General features: G+C 45.1%; 1 protein-coding gene across 2 annotated transcripts; it reads right to left on the reverse strand.

The window, feature by feature from the left end:
- Window positions 1–11529: 11529 nt before the first annotated feature.
- LOC109305755 (zinc finger protein 777-like) lies at window positions 11530–20005 on the reverse strand. 2 transcript variants are annotated; one of them, XM_019528814.1, is made up of 5 exons: window positions 19953–20005; window positions 17837–18412; window positions 15941–16061; window positions 13814–13915; window positions 11530–12698 (listed from the first exon to the last, which is right to left on the reverse strand). In XM_019528814.1, exons 2-5 carry the CDS (start codon window positions 18200–18202, stop codon window positions 12166–12168), a joined length of 1122 nt encoding a protein of 373 aa, XP_019384359.1. In that variant the 5' UTR covers window positions 18203–18412; window positions 19953–20005; the 3' UTR covers window positions 11530–12165. The 2 variants fall into 2 exon arrangements, with proteins under 2 accessions (XP_019384359.1, XP_019384366.1); XM_019528821.1 differs by lacking the exon at window positions 19953–20005 and having other exon boundaries at window positions 17837–19194.
- Window positions 20006–21625: the final 1620 nt, after the last annotated feature.

Below are 21625 nucleotides of genomic sequence, written 5' to 3' on the forward strand. Positions count from 1 at the left end.
GAGCGCCACACCCCCATCTCTCTTTCCTATCCTGTCCCTCCTGTACAGCCTATAGCCCTTGACATTGACTGCCCAATCATGCGTTTCATCCCACCACGTTTCTGTAATCCCCACTATGTCCGGTCTGGAGTCAGCCAGCAGGAGGGTGACACATTTAAAATGTGTCATGGAAAGCTTATGATGGGGGGGGGGGGTGTACACACATTTATATTTATATACAACTCTATATATAGAAGTATATTTTAATTAAAAATAAAATCTCAGCCCTGGTCTCTGAGTAAAGTGGTAGCAGAGGACGGGGAGGATGCAGCCACCCCCACCTGGCACAGGGAGGCTTGGCACAAGGACCCCCGCGGAGGGAGAGTGGACAGAGACTGCAAAGAGGACAAGAGGCAGCGACTGTGGAAACAGCAGCAGGGGAACCGGCAGTGACTGAACTGAGATTTTAAACCCCATAAGCAGGGCTAGGTCTAAGGCACAGCATGATCAGGTCAGGGAAGGCCTGCCGATAGGTGTACGGGTCTGTGTATTGTAATTAGTGCCCGGGTTTTGATTGTGGGTTAAGGTACATGAAAAACACTGCGAGGAGGTGTATGTGTATGTGTTCCAAAACGATACCTTTTATTAGATCAACTGGGAGATCGCAAGAAAACTCCTTTTCTGCAAGCTTTCAGGATCCAAGTCCTTTCGTCAGGCTCCCGAACAGTCCCAGCTTCCTAGGAGTCGCCCCCCCCCCCAGAAACTGCAAAAGCTGAAAACCATCCCCGGTGCGCCCCTCACTTCCCTCACCACCATCCTCAAAAAGTGCGCATAAACAAAGACCTCTATGTTGGGTCAGTGTTTAAATTCCCAGCACCCAAAGGGCTGCCTGCTCAGCCTGAAGACTTGTCTGTCGTTGGTTCCCAGAAGGGCAAACAGCCTCCAGCTCAGGAGCTGAGTCACAACCAGTTCTCATCCCTTTCTCATAAGTCCTCCGTTTTCATTGTTATAATTATTACCACGGGGAGCTCTTGCCCACACAAGCGCATGCATCTCTGATTTGGTCCATCTGTCAGGTACATATCCACCCTGCCTCCCATACGCTGTCAGGCTCGCATGGCTCTCTTTGCTCTATAATTATTCTGACCCTTTTTTAGTTTCCCTTTTATCCTGAAACTTTGGTTTCAACGCAAAAGGAGAGTTTCTTCCCCTCTGAACACTGGTGTTAGACTTATTTAGTCAAATATGGAGGGTGAGGGGTAGGGGGACCACAGGAGGATGATTTGATTCAGGGAGGAAAAACTTTTTTTGGCAGGCGTGTCACAAATGAGCCCGCACTACCCCTGGCTGCTACTGAACCCCTTCCTCTGCTTGATCCACTGCTCTGCTTTCTGCTCCCAGCCTCATCTGCTGCCGTGCTTTATGCTCATCCCCTCGTGCTTCGTGCTTGATCTGCTCTGCTCCCTGCCCCGTGCCTGATCATAGAAACCAAGAAAATGAGGCTGGAAGGGAGCTCAGGAGGTCACATCCAGTCCAAGCCCCTGCTCCAAGCAGGACCAGCCCCAACCACATCTTCCCAGCCAGGGCTTTGTCAAGCCAGGTCTTCAAAACCTCCAAGGATGGAGATCCCAGTTTCCCTGGGTAACTTATTTCAATGCTTTACTACCGTCCTAGTGAAAGCTTTTCCTAATATCCAACCTCAGCTTCCCTTGCTGCTCTTTCTGCCCCCCACCCTCATGCTCCCTGTCTGCCCTGCTTTCTGCCCCCTGCTCGCTCTGTCACTGTGTTGCCTCTCCTCTCCCACAGACACTGTCAGTGCCACTTGTGGTACATGTGATGCAGGTTGGCCACCCCCAATATAAGTTGTACCATGGAGAAAGAGCGAATTGTGTGCTAGCACTGTAGACATCTATGTTACGCAGGAAGTGTATGGCACGAGACAGCTGCACAAATTGACAGCTCTGCCCTGTCCAAGGGTAAAGAGCTGCAGCTGCACCTCTGGCACTTCATCCAGAGCCCTGCAAACAACTTTGCATACATCCTTGAGGAGGAGACGTGCATGCTCCAGCAGTGCCATAGGGAACTGCCTCTCTTGTGCTCTTTCACCTGTCCTGGTTTTAGAAGAAGACAGAAGAGAAGGGGAAGCAAAATGTAAAATCTCAGATGAAGGCAACGCTGGGGCTGTAATTCAGACCCAAGTTCCATGGGAAATGCAAACATAAGGCTTCCTTAGCTCCGCTACGCTGAGCTGCTTCGCAACGGGGACAAGAGGGTTTAGCTTGGAACTGTTCCCGCTAGATAGAGTCCGGATCACGCAGGGTCTCTGGGGCTGGAGGGAAAGGAGAACCCAGGTGCCACATCGCTCTCTGGGACAGGCTGTTTCAATCCGTTTCTCACCTGTGCAGAGCTCTGGATGGATTGCCCTTTCTTCCGAGACGTGCAGGTCTGGTTCTTCCTCAACCTGCATCTCGTACAGGGAACCCTGTCCACAACAGAGAGAGGCAAGCCGTGCAGCCCCAAACACCACGCAGGGAACATGAACTCAGGGTCAATCCGCTCCGCTTCTGCTGCCAGAGGAAACAGGCGTTCTGGCACGTAACTGAGGACGCCAGGGAAATGACTCATGGGGGAGCAGTGCCAGGAGAACGCGAGGCTGAGGGAAACCCACTAGCAACTGCTGTGTCTGTTATACGGCAGGCTGCAACCTCAGGCACAGGCCTGCAATGGAGACCGTGCTCTCACCAGGTGTCTTGAGCTTCAAGGGGCTGAACGTCTCATCACTGTCTCCTCTCTGCCCTGCTTGGGGCTGCTGTAGCTAGCAGGCAGCTCTCTCCGCCCCAAGGCAAGCAGCTGTGCACAGATGGCACAACAGAGGCTCCTTACACCCTGACCTCTGGAACCAGGACAAGCCAGATGCAAGGGCACCACTGGATCGCCCTGCTCAGGTGCCCTTAACCCATCACTCACCAGTGCAGGAGTCAACAGGGACTTCCCCCTTGGAGCCCTCACGTTCCTCAGTGCCCAACTCTTCCTCTTGTTTCGTCCAGGATAATATGTCCAAACCGAGGCTTCAGGAAAAGAGTGATAATGAGAGAGGCACCAATTCACCCACCAGCTTGCTGACTGTTTTTTTTACAAGGCACCTGAAGCTAGAGCTCAGCGAGAGACAGAGATTGATTCGCATTCTGCATGGACACAAGCAAGGAGCACAGAGAAGGGGAGGAATCATGTGACAGGGCAGTTGCACACCTCCTTGCACACAAGCAAGATGTATGCAGCTTCCTCAGTCACTACAGACTTGTCCGGTTAAACTACTCATACACGGACCTGTGTCACACCATCCCACTGATCAACATCACAGTCGTGTGCCCATTTGTGTGCTAGCAGCACACAGGCATGCCTTACCCCATCTATCCCATGCCTGTGTGCCTTACCATGGACTTTTACACACCTACATGCCATCTTTTTGTACCACCAAGATAGGCTGTGGCCTAGAGACACAAGGCTGGGAGGGAGCTTGAGGTCGCATCTAGTCCACCCTCTGCCCGAGACAGGATCAGGCCTGTCCAAACCATCCTGCATGACTGCTTTGTGCCAAAGGATAGCACAAACAGTCTGAGGACAGCTGTGACAAGGTTGTGTCTTTCTGTGGCTGGGAAGAGATGGGTATGAAGATTTGGGAGAAGGGGACTGCTAGGCCTTGGCTTCCTTGACCCCAGGTACAGGACCAAAGCACTGTCCCGTCTCTGCACCGTGCCCTTGAGAATCACTCTGCCCACAACTGACCTGCATTGCAGCCCGAGGGCTTCAGCACTGCCCTGCTCCCTGACACGCAGGTCTGCCTCCTCCACAACCTGACTACGTGCCAGGCACTGATGTGGGAGGCTCTGTGAATGAGAAGAGTTTCACTGCAGCCCTACCTCTGCCCAACACCCAAGCTGCTGCCAAACATCTTCAGAAGGCCAGAACACCTCTCCTGAGGTGCTTTCTGTCCTCTCCAACATGCCACAATATGGAAATGGAAAGCAGATAATACTTTGCATTGATAGTGGTAGTGTTTGAAATCCTTTTATCAAGAGCAAAACAAGGGGCACCAGCCAGGATGGGGGGGCTGTGGCTTAGGAGTGAGGGGCAGCAGTAGGGCTCGGGGGTTGTAGCTTGGGAGGGAAGGGCAGGGCAGGGCACAGGCATATCACTGCCCTCCCCCCCACAGGTGTCCTCTTGCTTGAATTGGAAATATGGTAACCCTATTACTACTCCCATCAGAGCAGCTTGTTCTTGGTTTGGAAAACAACTGATCCTCAGCACGTGGCTCATCCCCTTGCTCCATGCACAATAAAGTATCCTGGGTGAAAATGGTGGGTTCTGCTGAGAGGAAACAGCATGTTTCTCTACTGTCCACACATTTTTATAAAGGAGCTGGGACCCAATTTTAAACCACGTACCAAAGCAAGTCAGCCTGCTGAGTGGATGCAGATATACCTGGAGCCACTCGCATGTTCTTTGGTGATCTCCCAGATGGAAGCCAAAATGAATAAGTCCCACGAGACAGCTTGTAACCACTTTACTTTTTTTTTTTTTTTAAACTTTCCCTTTTATAAAACACTTATTTCCACTTTGCTTTAACAAAATTCTAAAACCTGGAGACTGAAACACAAGCCTCCTTCATTCAGAGCCCTACGTCATCTATAAAATCACACACCTGTATCTGTGTCAGGGGAAACATCTTTCTTTCGGGCCACTCTGTTCTCCAACACATGGCTCTTCCCCTTACTCAATCCTGGATAAAATGTCAGGTTTGGAAACTGGGTAATTTGACCATGGAAACAGATAGGATGTTCAAAGTCACAGGATACTTGCTAGAAAGAAACCAAACTAATATTAAACCAGTCCCCTTTTATCCCCAGAGGTGACAGATCATGTCAATGCATGTGAAAGCACTAATAGAAAACATCTGGTAGGATTGGGTTTCGAATCCCTGCAGCCGAGTAAGGAATCTCCAACCAGGGCAGGAGGTATTTAATCTTTTCAGTCCCCAAGCTGGGAGAAGCTAGGCACAAAAATCTCTTTCTAGGATTGTGTTAAATACATAAAAACACACCTCGTGCCAGGTACCAGACAGAGATTAAACCCAACAGTAGGTGGGCTTTTCTCTAACGGGGGTGTCCAAAGTTACACAAGACGCCAAAAGACCCACCAGAAATCAGAGGAAATGTGGAAGAAGCACCAGCCAGGGAACGTCTGGCACGTGAAAGTGAGTAATTCATTACCCAGCAAGAACAGACCCCCCCAGTGTTCCTCATCATGTTCTTGTAGAGCTCCTTCTGCTGTTCGTCTAAACGCCCTGCTCCCGTGTGCTGAAATCAGCCAAGACCTCATTGTACAGCACTGATGCCTGGAACCAGTCCCCTCGTCCCACCAGCGCCCCAGCAACCTGCATCACACAGAGAGGTGCAGGCTGGCACTTCCCCACAAGAATTTCTCTTTTGGCTGACCAGCGTCTACTTAACACGTGGCCAGATCAGAACGGCCAATACCGTAACGCTCTACCGTACCCTCCTTAACGAGCAAATGCATGATGTGTTTTTAAAATCAAATCCTGCTGATATCTACCTTTGTCCAGGGCTGGGGACTTTTCAGAATTGCACTTACCAACAGCAGGTTACGTTTTCTTGTGATTTCAAGTCTTCCCAAAGGAAATCCAGTGATCCTTCATTCCTGCCAGACTTAACACCCTCTCCTCACTTCACACCCATGTGCTGGCCCCAGACTTGCTCTGGAGAACATACAGTGGCCCCCTACCCCTTCCCCTTGTACGTGTGCTAAACTCACTCCCAGTAACAAATAACATTTAGAGGCCCTTCTCCCTGGGCTGCCAAGCAAAGTCCTTCGAAATAACTACTGCCACTGGGATCAGAAGTTGCTTGCTTTCCTGGCCAAAGTGACAGACCCTGGGCAGTTTTGGTTGTCTAAGTTGGACGGCGCATGGAGCATTTCAGAGGCCAACGGGGCCTCATGAGACTCAGGAAGATGGAAGATCATCTCAGGCAGGAGCTGGGTGGGCAGGCTGGAAGAAACTTCTGTATTTTAGGGCGAGAGAATCTGATGGACTGCAGAGAGGTGAGAAGCTGGAACCACAGCCAGGCAGACACAAAGGGAGTTAGAGACCCACCTGTTTGCGAAGGTGCGGATGGCCAGAAATCTTCATATTGGGGCTTAGAGACCCCTGCAGATGGACTATCGCTTCAAGGGTGGACCAGGGCGATGGCTATTTGTGTGCAGTTACAAACCGCTTGCTTGCAGAATCCACTATGGTGAATCTTGAGACGTTACAATATATTCCTGTTTCCCCTAAGGAACCACTCAAATAGCATTGAAAAAATAGTACATATTTGGCATCCCCCAACTGCAGAGCATAGTGACAATATACTGCAGAGTTCTTAGCTGTAGTGTGGGGGGAACAAGGATGCAGGTGGGCACTCACAAGACAGACATTAGGCCCAAACTGATCCATGCATTAACACAAGCAGAAAAGCAGACTCTCTGCCGGAACCCGATGAAGTCAAGTAGCAGAAAGAATACAGTTGTGGAGACTTGACTTTAAACCTGTCCACAGGAAGGAGGGCCTGTTGGCCACCTTCTTAAAGCTGGAAAGAAGGGGGAAGTATGGTGGAAAAAAAGTAACTGTCAGGTTTTCAGACAATGCAGGGCTTCCATAAACCCCAGGGCCCCAGTTCAAAGTTGTTAGGAGCTGAAGACTGTTCTGTAGCCTACTCGACACGAACTTTGTAAACTTGCCAGCGTCTAAGTATCAACTCCCCACAGCAAAAAAAAAAAAGTCACCAACGCACAACCTCCTTGGCCGTCTCCGTGGATGGGCCAGGGATTCAATGGGTACGGGGAATGGACGGTCTTCTTTTCTCAAGAAATCAGACTTCCAGGTGAGGGTTAAGGCCTGTTAGCAGTGCTTTCTAAGAAAACTTGCATTGTGGCAGGTCACAGCGTGTTGCCTCTGTAGATAAACAAAGAAGACCAGCACTCGGGGCTGTAAGTGTGGTGCCTTCATCAGTATTAAATTCTCCCACAAATTTAAAATCATGTCAGTAGGCAGAAAGGAAAAAGGCTGGAAAAAGCAGATGCTCAAATCTCATAAATCGAAACAACAGGATGCCTACAGTACCTGTTTAAGTGTTTCATCTCCAATTCTACTTCAGATAAGCCCCTTGTAACATAAAACAGAAAATCAGCTTGGGGCCTGCTTAAGTCCTTCGTTAAAAAATGAACGTTATCTACCCCTTTGAATATGGTGAAGGGTAGAATGAAGTCACCACAGTGTCTCCAGTGTCACTAGGCAGCGTCAAGACTCAGAAGACAAGGAAGGAACATATAAAGAATTAAAAGTTGGGCTGGAGCTATCTTTCTATCTAAGGTACCTATACGGCCCTTGCTGTCACAGTATACAAAAACTTATACGCTAATGCATATATCCTCAACATCCATTTGTAGTAGGAAAATACTGCCCCATTTTGTAGAGAGGCCACAGACTCAACACATGATTTGCAATGTTTTGGAGCAAAAGCCCAACCTGGGTCTTCAGAACAGTACCTTAATTCCCTTTTATCTCTCCAGCAATAACAAAAAAGAAGGTGTAAAATAGGCTTACCTGGCAAGCAACTGTCCTATGAAAACCTTGAGGTATCAGATACAAACATACAAGATGCAGCCAGCCAGTGGAACTAGCTGTAAGGGAGGTTCCTGATCTGACTGTTTTACTAAGAAGCTACATCAAGAATTAAGTAGAATGTGAAGGATGATCCCTCTTTCTGGAAAGTGCTGCTACAAGATATCAGCTGGTGAAGTCCACTTTAATATTTATTTCTATATCAGTAGCAGCCACGATGTACAACGCACTGTTCAAACACAAAAAGATCACCTCTGCCTGTAGAAATCAGTCAAAACAGATACATTTGTACATATTATCATATCCTTTAGACATCGTCATTTGCCAACATTAATCATGAAATCTCAGTTAGGACCTTAATCACAAACCCAGGTGACCAGAGTGACAGAAAATGTTTGTTTATGGCTGCAAAAGAATAAAGAATTTAAAAATAAAAAAATCTTTTATGTTATTTCCAGACCCTACTCTGCTTGCTTAGCAGAAAATATGGACAAGTCAATGCAACATTTTTTAAATTCTATAATGTGTTTGCTTCACTATTACTCCAGGCAAAATTAATTGAAGTATCAAGGCAAAGTTTTTATTTTCAGGCTAACCATGGCCAATGGCTTGATTCTAAGAGTCTATTTTTTTGAAAGAGTTAGCTGATAGATTCAGAGGTTTGACAAATATCTGGGCGGCTCTTTCATACTTTGAGGTCAAACTCTTTTTCCCAATAATACAAACATAATATGACGCTTCTGTTTATCCACAAGCTTTAAACAAGAACACTATAGTTCTCATTACCTGTGAACATTTCTTGTACTCGCAATCTGCAAGTATTAGAGTTTAATTTCTGCCATAGTGGGTTCAATTCTGCCACTGAAGGAAGAACTCAAAAGAAACCCCCACAAGGAAAGTCACAGAACTGTGTGATCCCTGAACTGGTACCAGATACAGAATTAAAAAATATACGGCCAGATTATGAACCCACAATGTCCTTTCTCTCCTACCCTCAAACTGCCCCCCATTTGTGCACTTAAGTGATCAGCTACCAAATACTGGACAAAATTTACTATATTTGCTATCTTTATATTTGCTATCTTTGCTCCACTGCTTAGACTGAGTTCAGTTCTACTCTAATTTATCCCTAAACATCCCTCCCTTGGATTAGGACAACTGCTCACGTTCAGTTTTGCTTACGCTGCAAGCTGACCTGTGATGGCAACTGGATTATTTTAAATGTTTTTATTGACTGAATCTTCTCTCAACAGTAGACTATACTTCAAATATTTATTTACTTGATTTCCGAGCCCCTCTCCCCAAAAAAGGCTCAAAGTGGCTTACAGCTACACATGGCAGGTTGTTGCAACGTAACAGGTTACCATAAAAGAATGAACTGAAAATACAGACGTGCCTACAGGAAGGCAACATACAGTATACAGGGTAGTAGGCATACCAATTCCACTTGAAGACAAGATTTGCTCTGCAACAACACTGTCCTTGTCTACATAAAGGATTGACAAAATTCTGTTCAAATCATCAGTAGATACTAGCAACAATTTCTTATATTTATTAGTATTCAACACAAATCCAATGTTTTCAGTGCCCCAAGTTGAAAGAACAGGCTGGTTCTTAGAAAGGGCAAAAGAACAAATGTGTAAGTGAGATATTATCAGTAGTCAGAAAAAATAGCTTTAGAAACACTGGCAGAAATAACCATGATTAGCCTCAGATCTGAAATACTGACTTACTTTACAGCATATAACATCAACACCTTAAAAAGGGTTAGCCACCAAACAAATGGCTTATTCATTATTGGCCCAATCCTGCTCACAACTTCAAAAGGAATTAGGATTAGGCCCCGAGTCTAAAAACAAAACAAATTCACTTTTTTGTTAGCTCTGAAAACCCCAACGAAGTTCCCTATTTGCCTTTCCATTTGGAGTCCAGTCAGGTCTTTACACTTTCCAGATCAGAAATAAAGACACTGGTTCACCATCACAGCAAACTGAGCTTTTCTAATAATGTTAGATTATCTGATAATTTATCAGGATGATGAAAAGTTACAAAACATTTAGTAGAAAGCTGTAATGATAGGAATGGTTCTTTTTATACGCTCTCTCAAGATGAAGAGAATATGTATTTTGTGTCTTGAACAATCATATTCAACATCCTTTTATTTTTCCATAAATGAAAACAATTCCTATGAAGTCCCATATTGAAAAAAACTCAGCTTTCTATCTTTTTCTGGCAGTCTGGCTTGCTTCCAGCTAAAGAGAATAACAATCTACTTCCACCCCAAAGTAGATCTTGTATTAGGCTTCCTCTCCAGATGATAAACTATTTTTGCTCAAAAATCAATACAAGGTGTTCCATTATAATAATACTTCTCCAAAAATCATGATTCCTCTCTAGCTACTCCCATTATTTTCCCTACCAGCTCACTGGAATGGTCTAGTACTTCGTCACTCTGCCGCCAGGTAGGAAAGGAGTCTAATTTTACTGACAAGCTTCTTCAGTGTTTTCTGCTTAAATCGGTCTTCTTCAACTGATACTGGTATAGCACCTTGAACATCTAAAGTGCTAAAAAATGCAAAGTACAATCATGCATAGCAATGTTCCACAAGGCCTTATAACTGTTCAATAAATTAATGAAGCTTTGTAGCTACAACAGTTACCGCTTTTCAAGTTGCTGAATGTCCTGTGTGTGTATCTTCCACCTGCCATCAATATTTGATGCATCAAATCTCTGGATCTGGGCTGCTGTTACTACCTGGTTCTTTCCCAGAACTGGGAACTACTTTAGCCCTTCCTGCAGTGCTCTGCATATAATCCTTGGATCATATTCTGCTCTCAATTCCTCCTGAGTGATCAGTCACAGGGAGTGTCATTGGAGTGCCAGATTTCAGCCTTCTATTCCCAGGGTTTCTTGACCTGTGTCCTGGTCCAAATGCATTTAGGGGATCTGTATGTCCACTCGTTCATGATTGCAAAATATCTGCATTCCTGAGCGCATATCATCCTTGTGTCCACTACTGCATTTGTTTATGTGGGAAGGCAATGTCATAAACTTATCCACTCAACTTTAAAAGCAGTTAAAGCTTCTTGCTCCCAACTCCTCCTACTGGAAGGCTGAGTAAATCTGTTCTTTTCAAAATGCACAGGACAAACCCAGTTCTTTTAATTGCTAAGGAATATTCCCTTTTTTCAACTGTTAAACCTTGGTATTAGGTTAGAGCCATTAAAATCTGAAGCATCTCACCAGACAGCTTTCCCATTTTGCTAGTTACCAGGTATCATCCACTGAAAACAGATGGTTACACACTCCTGCACTACGCCTTTCCACATAAAAGCAGAGCAGACTTTCTCCATCCATTTAGCTCTTGCAAATTGCTTGTATTTAGGCACTGTTAAAATCAACACCCGAAAGAACTTGGGGGAAACGTTCTAATCTCCCAAAGCAAGAAAATCTGTGTCACAGCTATACAGACAGCAAAAATCAAGGGATTAAAAAAAATAAAATAAAATTTGCAATCCACAGAAACATAGAAAATTAGGGTTAGAAGGGACCTTAGGAGGTCACATCTAGTGCAACCCCCTGCTCTAAGCAGGGCCAGCCCCAACTACATCATCCCAGCCACGGCTTTGTCTACCTGGGTCTTAAAGACTCCATCGTTAGAGGTGTTTAAGTACAGAAGTTTAACAAAATGCACAGGCTCTGACCCACTCTGCTCCTCCTCCTCCCATCCATCCACTGATTTTTCCTGCACTTGGAGCCATTGGCTGTTTTTTGGTTTAAAGAAAATTACAGTCCCATACAAATACTGTCTTCTGTCTTTCAGTGACGTACGGAAAGGACCACAGGGAGCACACGACCCCTTTCTGTTCTCTCTTCCAGAAACAAAGTCCACATCTCATGCGTTCTACACCATGGAGGTTTCAACCATTCTATAAACTCTGGTCATATTTACATCTGATGTTCCTTTCAGTGCTGGCATCACTGACTGCGCCTGATGAACTTTACCACTCATTTCCCATTATATGTCATAAGGCCCAACCTCGAGGTCCAACTTAGGGCTCCCAAAGGCTCCATTTCCCACCAGTAATCGTCTGTGAATGATCCTATTCTGCACGTTCTTGGGTGATCTATCAAATGTTTCTTATATCTAAAATACCTCCCACACATGCTGCACTAATCTGGTCTGTTGCCAGGTTAGATTAGTAACTGTTTTAGAAAAGGCCTTTTTTGGAATTAAACTTTCATATAAAATTGAGTAATTTTATACGTTCCCTCCCCATACTGGAATCATCTGACAGCTAACTGAGAATAAGTTGCTGCTCAAGGGTGAGCAGACTTACAACAACCGGGTCCATCTCATGCTGCAGTTCAATGCAATTCTGTAAAAACGGCCTCGCCCTAAAGCTTTTCCTGCATTTAAGAAACACCTGAGGGCCATCTACTCTGGGCAGGGTTGTTGGTGACTGAGTGGAAATCTGCTCCAATTGAGCTTTGGCTTCATTGGTTACATGTATATGTTGTGAGTTCTTAAGTGATTAGTAAGTCTGGGTTTCTCAGTGAAGCTTTTCTCACACTCTGTACATTTATAAGGTCTCTCTCCAGTGTGAGTTCTGTGATGTCTAATGAGATCTGCATGGCGACCAAAGCTTTTACCACAGTCTGTACAGATGTATGATGAGATCTGATTCCTTTTGGTGTGAATTCGCTTGTGTTTTAGAAGTCCTCTCTTCAGCTTAAAGGTTTTGTTACATTCTGTACATATATAAAGTCTTTCGCCTACATGGGTTTCCTCGCAGAAAAGGATGTCTTTGAATTCACTGGACTCCCCTTCACCAAGTGAGAAGTTACCCATTCTGCTTTCCACAGGACTCCTCTGCTCCGATTCCGAACTCCAGTAGCTCTCATAAGCGACTCCCTTGTCAGGACTTTGGCACACCAGGTCTTGTGATCCTCCTGAAAGCGATCCATGCAGCTCCATGTTTTCTGGACCTTCCTCACGATCCTGTACTTCAGTTTTTATCACAATCCCATAATCCACTGCAATGAAAAGAATCCAAGCATTCATTTCATCTGCTTAAGTTAAAGGAAACCTCCTACGCATATCCCTAACTGACTGCAACTGTCATGGACAATGGGTAATTTCTTGGACCAGTGGTTCTCAACCTTTTTAGACTCAAGACTCCCGACAGAAAATACCAGCTCTTAGTTTTCACTTGACTATAGAAAAATGCTAGAGCAATTCTTTTGTTGCCAAGAATTCAGAAAGACCACAACAGATCAGAATGATTTCAACTCTCTGGATGCCTATCTGATTCCAATGATTTTGACATTGTGGATCCTATCTGACTGTCAATCTTTTTACTACATGAACTAGAAGTATGACTTCTGCACAAGACAAATCCCATCTTGCCTCCAGCATATTCTCTCATTCCCCCTTACCTTTTCTGTTTTTCAGGCTTCTCTTTTTTCAACTTGCTACTTCCTTCCCCCACCTTCTGGCAGCTTCCCCTCTCCTTCTCATCGAGCACCCTCTCATCTTCTTCAAGTCTTTGATTACAATGCCTTCAGTAAACCCTCCCTACCTCCTGCCCATCACTAATAATTCTCCAGTCCCTCTTTTTCCTAAATTATTTGACACGTCACCTAGACACTAGCATAATGATGGTAATATAAGCAAATGTTTCATTTTGCAGCATATTCCTGAGAGTGGGGAATATGTCACACCATTGGTTTAAGAACTGTTATGTAAATATACAGCACCATGCGATTTTGCATAGTGAAAAAGCCATTAGTTATAATACAACATCTGAACAATCACTCAAAACAGAATGCACGAAAGGGAAGAAACTGTCTCAGGGTACTTTCTACACTACAGTGAGGTTTAGAGGTACCCTAGTTAGTATTAAATGAGGTAGCCTGGATACCAAAAGCAGAATGAAGCCCTATGTGGGCTGATTTATTTGCTGAGCAGTCATCTGCACAGACACCACTAGACAAATGATGACTGGTAATTTACAGCTACTATAAAAGTAGGACAAGTTTGGTAATAAAGCAGGAATATATGAGAAGAGGTTAAATTGTATGAGTTTGTGATGGTTTACTAGACTGCCAGCTTTAGTGCAATTTTGTAGTTGTCTTAACCCATTACTCACCTGTATTAGGAATCATAGGAATTTCTCTTTCATTGGAGTCCTGATGATCCCTCACATGCAGCTCTTCTCTTGCCTGCATGTAATTTCTGGAAACGGAATAGTCTGGACAAAGAATGGAGATTTAATCATAGTTATTATGAAATCAGGAAAAAATGCTACATAATTAGGTGGTGGGTACTCTGAGTACAGGCAAGTGTTTAAGTTGGCCTTCTGTCAGTCTGTTCACTTTTCTGGCTGATAAGAACTACAGTTTTTTTCTGCTTTCTCTCATGTTTTCAGGAATTTCTATTAAAAACCAAGGGCTCTGATATCCACAGGAAAAAGCAAGCGAGACCAATTTAAGCTTTGCCTCAGCTGACATAACTGCCATCTGCAGGCCAAGCAGACATAAATTTTCCTGTACTGTAATCTCCACCACACCTCTTACTACAAGTGATATACTTACAGAATCATAGAAATTAGGATTGGAAAGGACCTCAGGAGGTCATCTAGTCCAACCCCCTGCTCAAAGCAGGACTATCCACTTAGTGACAGCTATGCTTAAAGCTGCCTCACACTTTCCATTATATGATCCTGTTTCCAGGTGCTTATAATTTTGCCAAAATGTAATGGTTTGTGCTGAAATTTCCATGCCAAGTGTTGGCCCCATGCTGAATTTTACTGTAATGTTTCAGTGAAAATGGTTTAGCCATTTCTCAAAAAAAACAAGTAAATAGACATTGCTTTGTTATATTAAAAAAAAAACAAAAAACTTGAAGCATTTCACTGAGAAGCTCTCACAGTTCCATGTTATGCAACAAGAGACTCAACATTTCCACTGGTAAGTGGATACACTACGCTGCCCTCTTTTATTATGCTACACTATTTTTTCCATGCCACCCGTCCCTCACTGCACAGGATGGAATGCGCTGGTAACAAATCATGGCTATGTAGTCAAGGAGTCAGTGGGCATGTCTCCACATGCGCTTTAATGTGTATTAGCCTATTTTAGTGTTCATTAAAGCATCACAGAAAACTGTGGGCACTTACACACACGCAGGAAGCCTGCTCCAATGCGCTGGAACTCCAGTGTGTCGGAGCAGACTCAATTAATCGAGTCTGCTGGAGCACGTTAACCGATGCACTGGCAGCCTCATGCATCACATGTGTCAGCAGCGCAGTGCATCTCCACGCTGAGACAATGGCAGCGGTGCACTTTGAAATAAATCACATTCGATGTGCTTTAGTTCAAAGCACACCACTAACACCTTCTCAGCATAGAGACACGCGTGACTTGCAGGTGCTTTTAATTAGCACGGCTTCCTAATTAAAAGTGCCCGGCACTCCATTGGAAACGCATGTAAAAATGTCCCATGCTCTTTAGCTAATGTACATTACCTAAAGCACATTAAAAGAATGCACAGATGGGCCCTGTTGCCTATTAAAACTCTGCCTTGTCTGCTGGTGACATTGGCAGGTGTAAGAAATACAGCAACAGATTACAAGAAATGTAAGTACAGCAGGGGAAAAAAAAATCCAACTAGGAGCAGCTCAAATTACAGCTGCGGGATTAACAAGTCCACAGGGTTTTGACGTTACTGTTTCACTGGAAACCCTGTGAACTACTACAAGTGTACCCAAAAGACAAATTTCAACGAGAAACAAACATGGTTTAAATTCTCATAAGGACTGAAAAACCCATGGTAGTCTTCAGAAAGACTCAAAGAACATGCAGGTCATATTTTGTAAAGATCTTCCAGATAAATGTATGATGACCAAAGAGTAACCAATAAATTAAAAGTCACACCACAGGCAAAGATTTAAACCCTTTATCCTTACAACACCCTTTAACTAGGGAGCGTTTCATCAAGATCACATGAAAATAACATTTGTATACACAGGGGTGAACATCCACAAATAAAGGTAATACCCAGAGCAGGAATCAGTAGGAAGGGAAGTATTAGAGACACAACTGCGTGCCTTTCAACCTTCTTTTACTTGCGAGTACTTCTTTTACTTTTGTTCACAAGGTCCCTGAAGCATAGAAGAACTGATTAAAATTGAAGGATTTAAGAATAATGGTTGGATAAGATCCAGTACAAAAACTGCATTGATCCCTCAGCTACCAGTAAGTGAAGGAAAACTGACCTTTACCAAGTGAAATGATGGATTCATAATTATCCTTTATCACTTTCTTGTAAAGCTCTTTCTGCCACGCTTCTAAGTTCTTCCCCTCATGGGCTCCAACATCATCAAATGTTCCCGGGACCTGGAATAAAAAAGTACTAAATACTCAGAATCACTTGCATCAATTACACCCTGACAAGTGCAAGCTCCATGTTGCCAAGTTTTCTAAATATACATCATTTGGCAGGTGTTTCAGAGAAATCTTGACCGCTTTTTCTGTGCCTGTTTCAAAATAGTACTCCTCACCTCTTAACTAAAACAACATCCTCCCACATTGAAAACCATCAGAAATAAAAGCAGAAAAGACTTTAAAATCTTATTTGGTCACAGTCAATGCACTTGTTCTGTTCCACGGTTGTTGGTTGTAGCCGTGTTGGTCTAAGGACATACTCTCCCTATACCTAAAGATGGGCGTTTGTGCCCAAAAGCTCACAAAGAACAATTGTTCCAACTATTTAGTTGGTCTAATAAAAGATAACTCATCTCCCCAAAGAACCTTGCTGCCTTGTTCTCTTCAATATGTTCTTCAGTGCTTTCTTGTCTACTCAAGCTATTATGCAATGGCAGCCTAATAGATCTCGCTGCCAGGATTTCTCTCTCTAATAATCTAAAAAGATTTCCTTTGTTCTTTTACAGTTGTTTACCCCTAGTTATACCCCCATGAATAGTTTCCCAATTTCTTAATGTTTCTCTCTTTAAAAAAAAATCAATAGAGAGCTATAGCTTCACCCTTTAAAAAGACATTTCAGTTCTTTTACACCTTCCAAACTTTTAATCTATTTTGTTGCTCTTCTCTGAATTCCTCCAGCTCATCTAGATCCTGCTGTCTTTGAGACAGCTAAAGCTGCACACAGTGTGGTAGATGACACATTTGTCAGCTGCCTCTTTCACTTTCCAGAGATGAAATGTTTCTTTGGCCTTAAATCTTGCTCAATTCCAACACACGTCCAACAGTTTAAGCAATTTCTGATGACACTGTTGTCAGTGTTTTTGCTCCTGAAGTCACAAATATGGGATTAAGGTATACATGTTCATTCAAGATTAGTACACCAAAGACTGCATTATTAAGTCTTTAAATTCTTTTTTTACAATAATTTAGAAGTTAAGGACAAAATTGACATGAAGTTGCATCAGTATTTGCCCAGTGAGTATTACTGTTCTTATGGTAACATTATGAATTCACACACTGTCTTTCACCTAAATATATTTAGCAGCTTCGCAAACTTTATCAACTGTACAACCCAAAGACCCAATTCTTTAAGCCTGTGGTCACTTGAATATTTCCTTTCACACTGCTAAGTCTGTTCACAGGAGTAAGCACTATTCCAGTTAGGGTTTGTAAGATCTGGCCCCAAAACGGACCATGGGCCCAAACCAATACTCAGGAAACAGAGCTAGACAGAGCCCCCAGACATGATGCAAAAGCCATCTCACCAACAAGCCATCTGACTGAAATCAAATGAAGTTATATTCACACAAGGAAAGGAGTGCTTTCTCATACGACTACAAGTTTGCAGGGTCAGGTTTCATCTTAGAGCATGAAAGGAAGGAGAATACAGTATCCAACTAACTCCAGACAGAAACTGAGACTCAGACAGAACACAATTATCCCAGGTGGTACATGGTAAAGAGAGTACCAAAGCCATTTTTAATGTTAGCCAGATGTTTGCTACCATATGCTCTGTGCCACATGTCCGTTCAGTACCAATCAGAAGGAAAAACAACATCCACTGCATTGCCAACATCCTTTTTATTTCCTACGACATCTAGGTTTTCCCCAAGTAAATCCTATCAAAGCATTTATTGTGCTTTCCTAATCTACAAGGAGCAAAATAAAATAGCAAACATTTAAATTACCTTCAAACTTTCAGGATTCCGGATTCGTTTTCGAGTTTTATTGCTTACTGCACCACAGAAACTTCGAGGTGTTCCAACTAACCAGTTTCCATCTTCACCCAAAATGAATTTTTTGGGGACAGCCTCTTTCAATAAGCGCCTATTTTTCCTAATTTTTAGTGGATCAATTTCGAAAGAACTGTCCTCGAAGTGTTTAGAACACAGTCGTTGATGCTTAGAAGGAGTTCCCATGTCCCGACCCATGTTGTGAATCCATTGCTTCAAGAGAGGTTTGTTTTGTAAAGGAAAACCATAGAAGGTAACAGAACTGTTCTTATACACCCCGCTCGTTGCATTCTGACAGTTCAAAGCTGAGCAATACACCATTGTAAAAAGGAGCTGTGGAGGCAAATTTTAAAATAATATATTAAGAGGTGTGTTTCAAGAGTTTCTGATCAACAACTGCTTTCTACTAAGAGCAGCAGACACATGTATCTCTGTAAGAAAGGAAGAGATTCAATTCATCAAAAAGAAAATGTCATCTTGGAGGAGCCAGACCTCATCACGGGCACAAAGGGTTCTTAAAATAGTCGACATCTGAAAAAGACAGATAAAAAAAAAATCAAACGAAATACATCTCCCAAACGTAAGTATTCTTTTAATCCAGCATAGCCTACCCATTATTACTATGTCATTCTTCCATGTCTTAACATGCTCGCTGCCTAAGCACGCACACAGAATCATAGACCATACGTGCAAGAACTAGAAAGAAACTCAAGAAGTTACCTAAGTCAACCCCTTGCTGCTCAAGGCAGGACCATCCCTGTCCAAATATTATCATTTACATGTGATGAATCAGGGCATGTGTTAATAGTTCTGTGGTTCTCAGAATAGGAACAAATTCCAAATTAGAGTTACAGCAAAGGCAGCAACACAACGTGAAACTGTGGAGCAGATCACTGGTTGGAAAACTGTGCACTGGTTGGGCTGTGGAGCATCATACTGGTTGGAAAATGAAGAGGGTCTCAGGGGACATCTGGAATATCCTGTGGCCGGGAGGAGGGGACCTTTGGAGGGTCCCAAGTCTGTCTTAGCAGAAAGGGAACTGTGGTAAATGCATCACGCTGGTACCCATTACGGGGCAGTATATCTGTGGTAAAAGGAATTGGGAAGAAAGCGTCCTAAGGTATATTTTGGAAACAGATTCCCTACGCAAGTTGAACCAGAAGCGTTGCCAGCCCTGGTTCCGAGTTGCACGCCTTTCTGGGAGTGACTCACTTGGCCAGTCTCGATACCACATACACAAAAAGGGCTTTTATCTCCATCTTGGCTCGGCAGCACAGGAAGAGGGAGAGCACCACCCCAGCGTTTTCTGGCACGGGGAGAACATGGGCAGCCACCGCAGGGCAGGGCAGGGCAGGGCAGGGCAGGGCGCTTCCCATGCGATAGGGGTACGGGCCCCAGCTCCGGCAACCCAATGTGTGGTGTTGCGGGGGAGAAGAAAGCAAGCCCTGGGCACTACGGGGCAGTGCAGCCAGCCAGCAGCAATGCACAGGGGGCATATGGGGATGCACGTGCACCCCTGAAAGCACTGGGGCACCCCAACAGCCAGTGCTCCCTGCTTACGTCACTGACTGGCTGCTAGGGGCAAGTGCCCCCCCCAACTCAGGAAGCACCAGTCACCCATTCAGCCAGCTCTGCCCCAGTGCATTCTGGGGGAACATGCAACAGCCCCCAGCAATCCACCCCAGTGCACTTTGAGGGAAATCTAGCCTCCCATCACCAGCACGCACAATACTCCTCCCCCAGTGCACTGCAGGGGCGCAAAGCCCCTACTCCACATTTACCATCACACCCCTGGCCCCAGGGCATTACGGGGAATATACCCCTACACACACTCCTCCCTGACACTAGTGTATTATGGGGGAATATACCCCGCCACAAACTCTACCCCCAGTGCATTATGGGGGTTACAGCCCCCACTCCTACCCCTGGCCACAGTGTATTATGGGGAACTCCCAGCCCGGCGCCCCGATGCATTGTGGGGTCACCCCCAGTCGACGCCCCGGTGCATTGTGGGAAGAGGAGACTCCTCCCTGGCAGCCCCTCGCGGAGGCGCTGCACGAGGCCCTCTCACCTCCTCCAGCGAGCGGCCATCTTCCTCCGCCCCGCCCCCTCCCGCAGCGCTACCCACCAATGGAAGGCAGCCGAAAGTGGGTGACGCAGGGGAGTGGGCACTCTCCCTCGCATTCGGAAGTGCTTCCGTCTCCCCTCTGATTGGCCAGCCTCTGGGCCGCCTCCGTCTTCGGATTGGTTCCCTCGCCCTATCAATCACCCATCTAACGGCCTCCCCCCGGAAGAAAGAGGGCGGCTGTGAAACGCCCCCTCCCATTGGCCAGCAGCAGGCAGGGCCTGTCTCTGATTGGACACCTCCATGGGGCTGAGACGAACCCGGGAGGCGCGAGGCATGCTGGGGAATGTAGTCCTGAAGCCCCCGTGGGCCTCAGTGGTGCCCCTTCCTCCCGTCCCCTGCAGCGATCCCTGCCCAGCGCTGGTTTTGAACTTGCTCCCGTTGCTGTTCTCTCTTTAGTTGTCCCCCAAAAATCAACATCGCAGGGGGGTGGGCATGAAGACCCCTCCTGAAACGAGAGCTGAAAACTCCACAAGCGCTTTTGTAAGCAATGAGTTGTTAACTCGTGGAACTCATTGCTACAGGAGGGGGTGGAGGCAGGTACCAGCCCCGGGACTGGATAAATGAACAGATGCTAGATCTAGTTGCAGCGATTAAACGGAAAGGTCGGAGATGTTTCTTTCAACCCAATCAAGAGTGGCCCTATTCTCTGGCATCCACCCTACAGGTATCCGGTTCGATGCTCTCCCTGCACCGCATCTGCCCCCGCCGCTGTAGTCCGACCTGGGACGGCTGCTCATGGACAATTAGCGCTATTAGGTGTGCAAACGTCCCTGGACACGCTTCACAAGACGAACCCAGAGATTTCAAACAGGAATCCAGAGCATCAAAACCGTTCTGCCCTGCTGCGGGCTCCCTGAGGTTTTGCAACAGGAGCATTACTCTTAATATTTCTCCACAGTCCAAAAAACCAAGTGAAAACGAAGACCTGGCATCTCAAGTCTAACGAGGTTGAGAACCGCGGAGCTAAAGGTGTTTCACACCCTGACCCCTGCTTTGGTGAGATGACTCAGAGGGTTTCACTTTTACAAAAAGAGAAAGTTTCTGATTACGCAAGGGAGAAGCTTAAAGTGTTTTGTGCCAAGCTTGTATTCAAACGGATGCAGAACACACAGAAATCAATTATGGGTCATGGTCGTGTTAAATATTTCATTTAAAGCAAGCTTGTTATTTTGTTGATTTATTAAAATGTCATTATAGCATCTCCAGTACATACAACAATTTAAATGCACTCAACGGTCTTTGAGCTCTGTCCAACAGAAGTGGGAAATGCCCAGAAGAATATGCGTGTGGACTTCTAAGTTAGGAAAACCAAGAAATCACATGCTCCTCAGATAATATATCAGTTTAGTATAAATTAATACAGCAGAGTCATTGCTAATAAAGGCTTTCACTATCACACACGCAGCCTCAGGAGACTCAGTGGATTGCTACCAAGAAGGTGAATTTCACAGCAGGGCAAGGCCAACATTTTTGCATGTCAGAGCTGTGTGTCCCTCCCTGTCTGGGGCCCAGAAGGATTTAACTTGACCCAAGATCCTCGAGGAAAAAACCCTGCTAAACTAACCCCAACACAGCACCTCCCTTTCAGGTCTGGAATCCACACGCGCTCGCGCAGA

The sequence above is a fragment of the Crocodylus porosus genome, unplaced genomic scaffold (genome assembly GCF_001723895.1).
Source record: "Crocodylus porosus isolate Cpor-Errol unplaced genomic scaffold, CroPor_comp1, whole genome shotgun sequence".
NCBI lineage: Eukaryota > Metazoa > Chordata > Crocodylia > Crocodylidae > Crocodylus > Crocodylus porosus.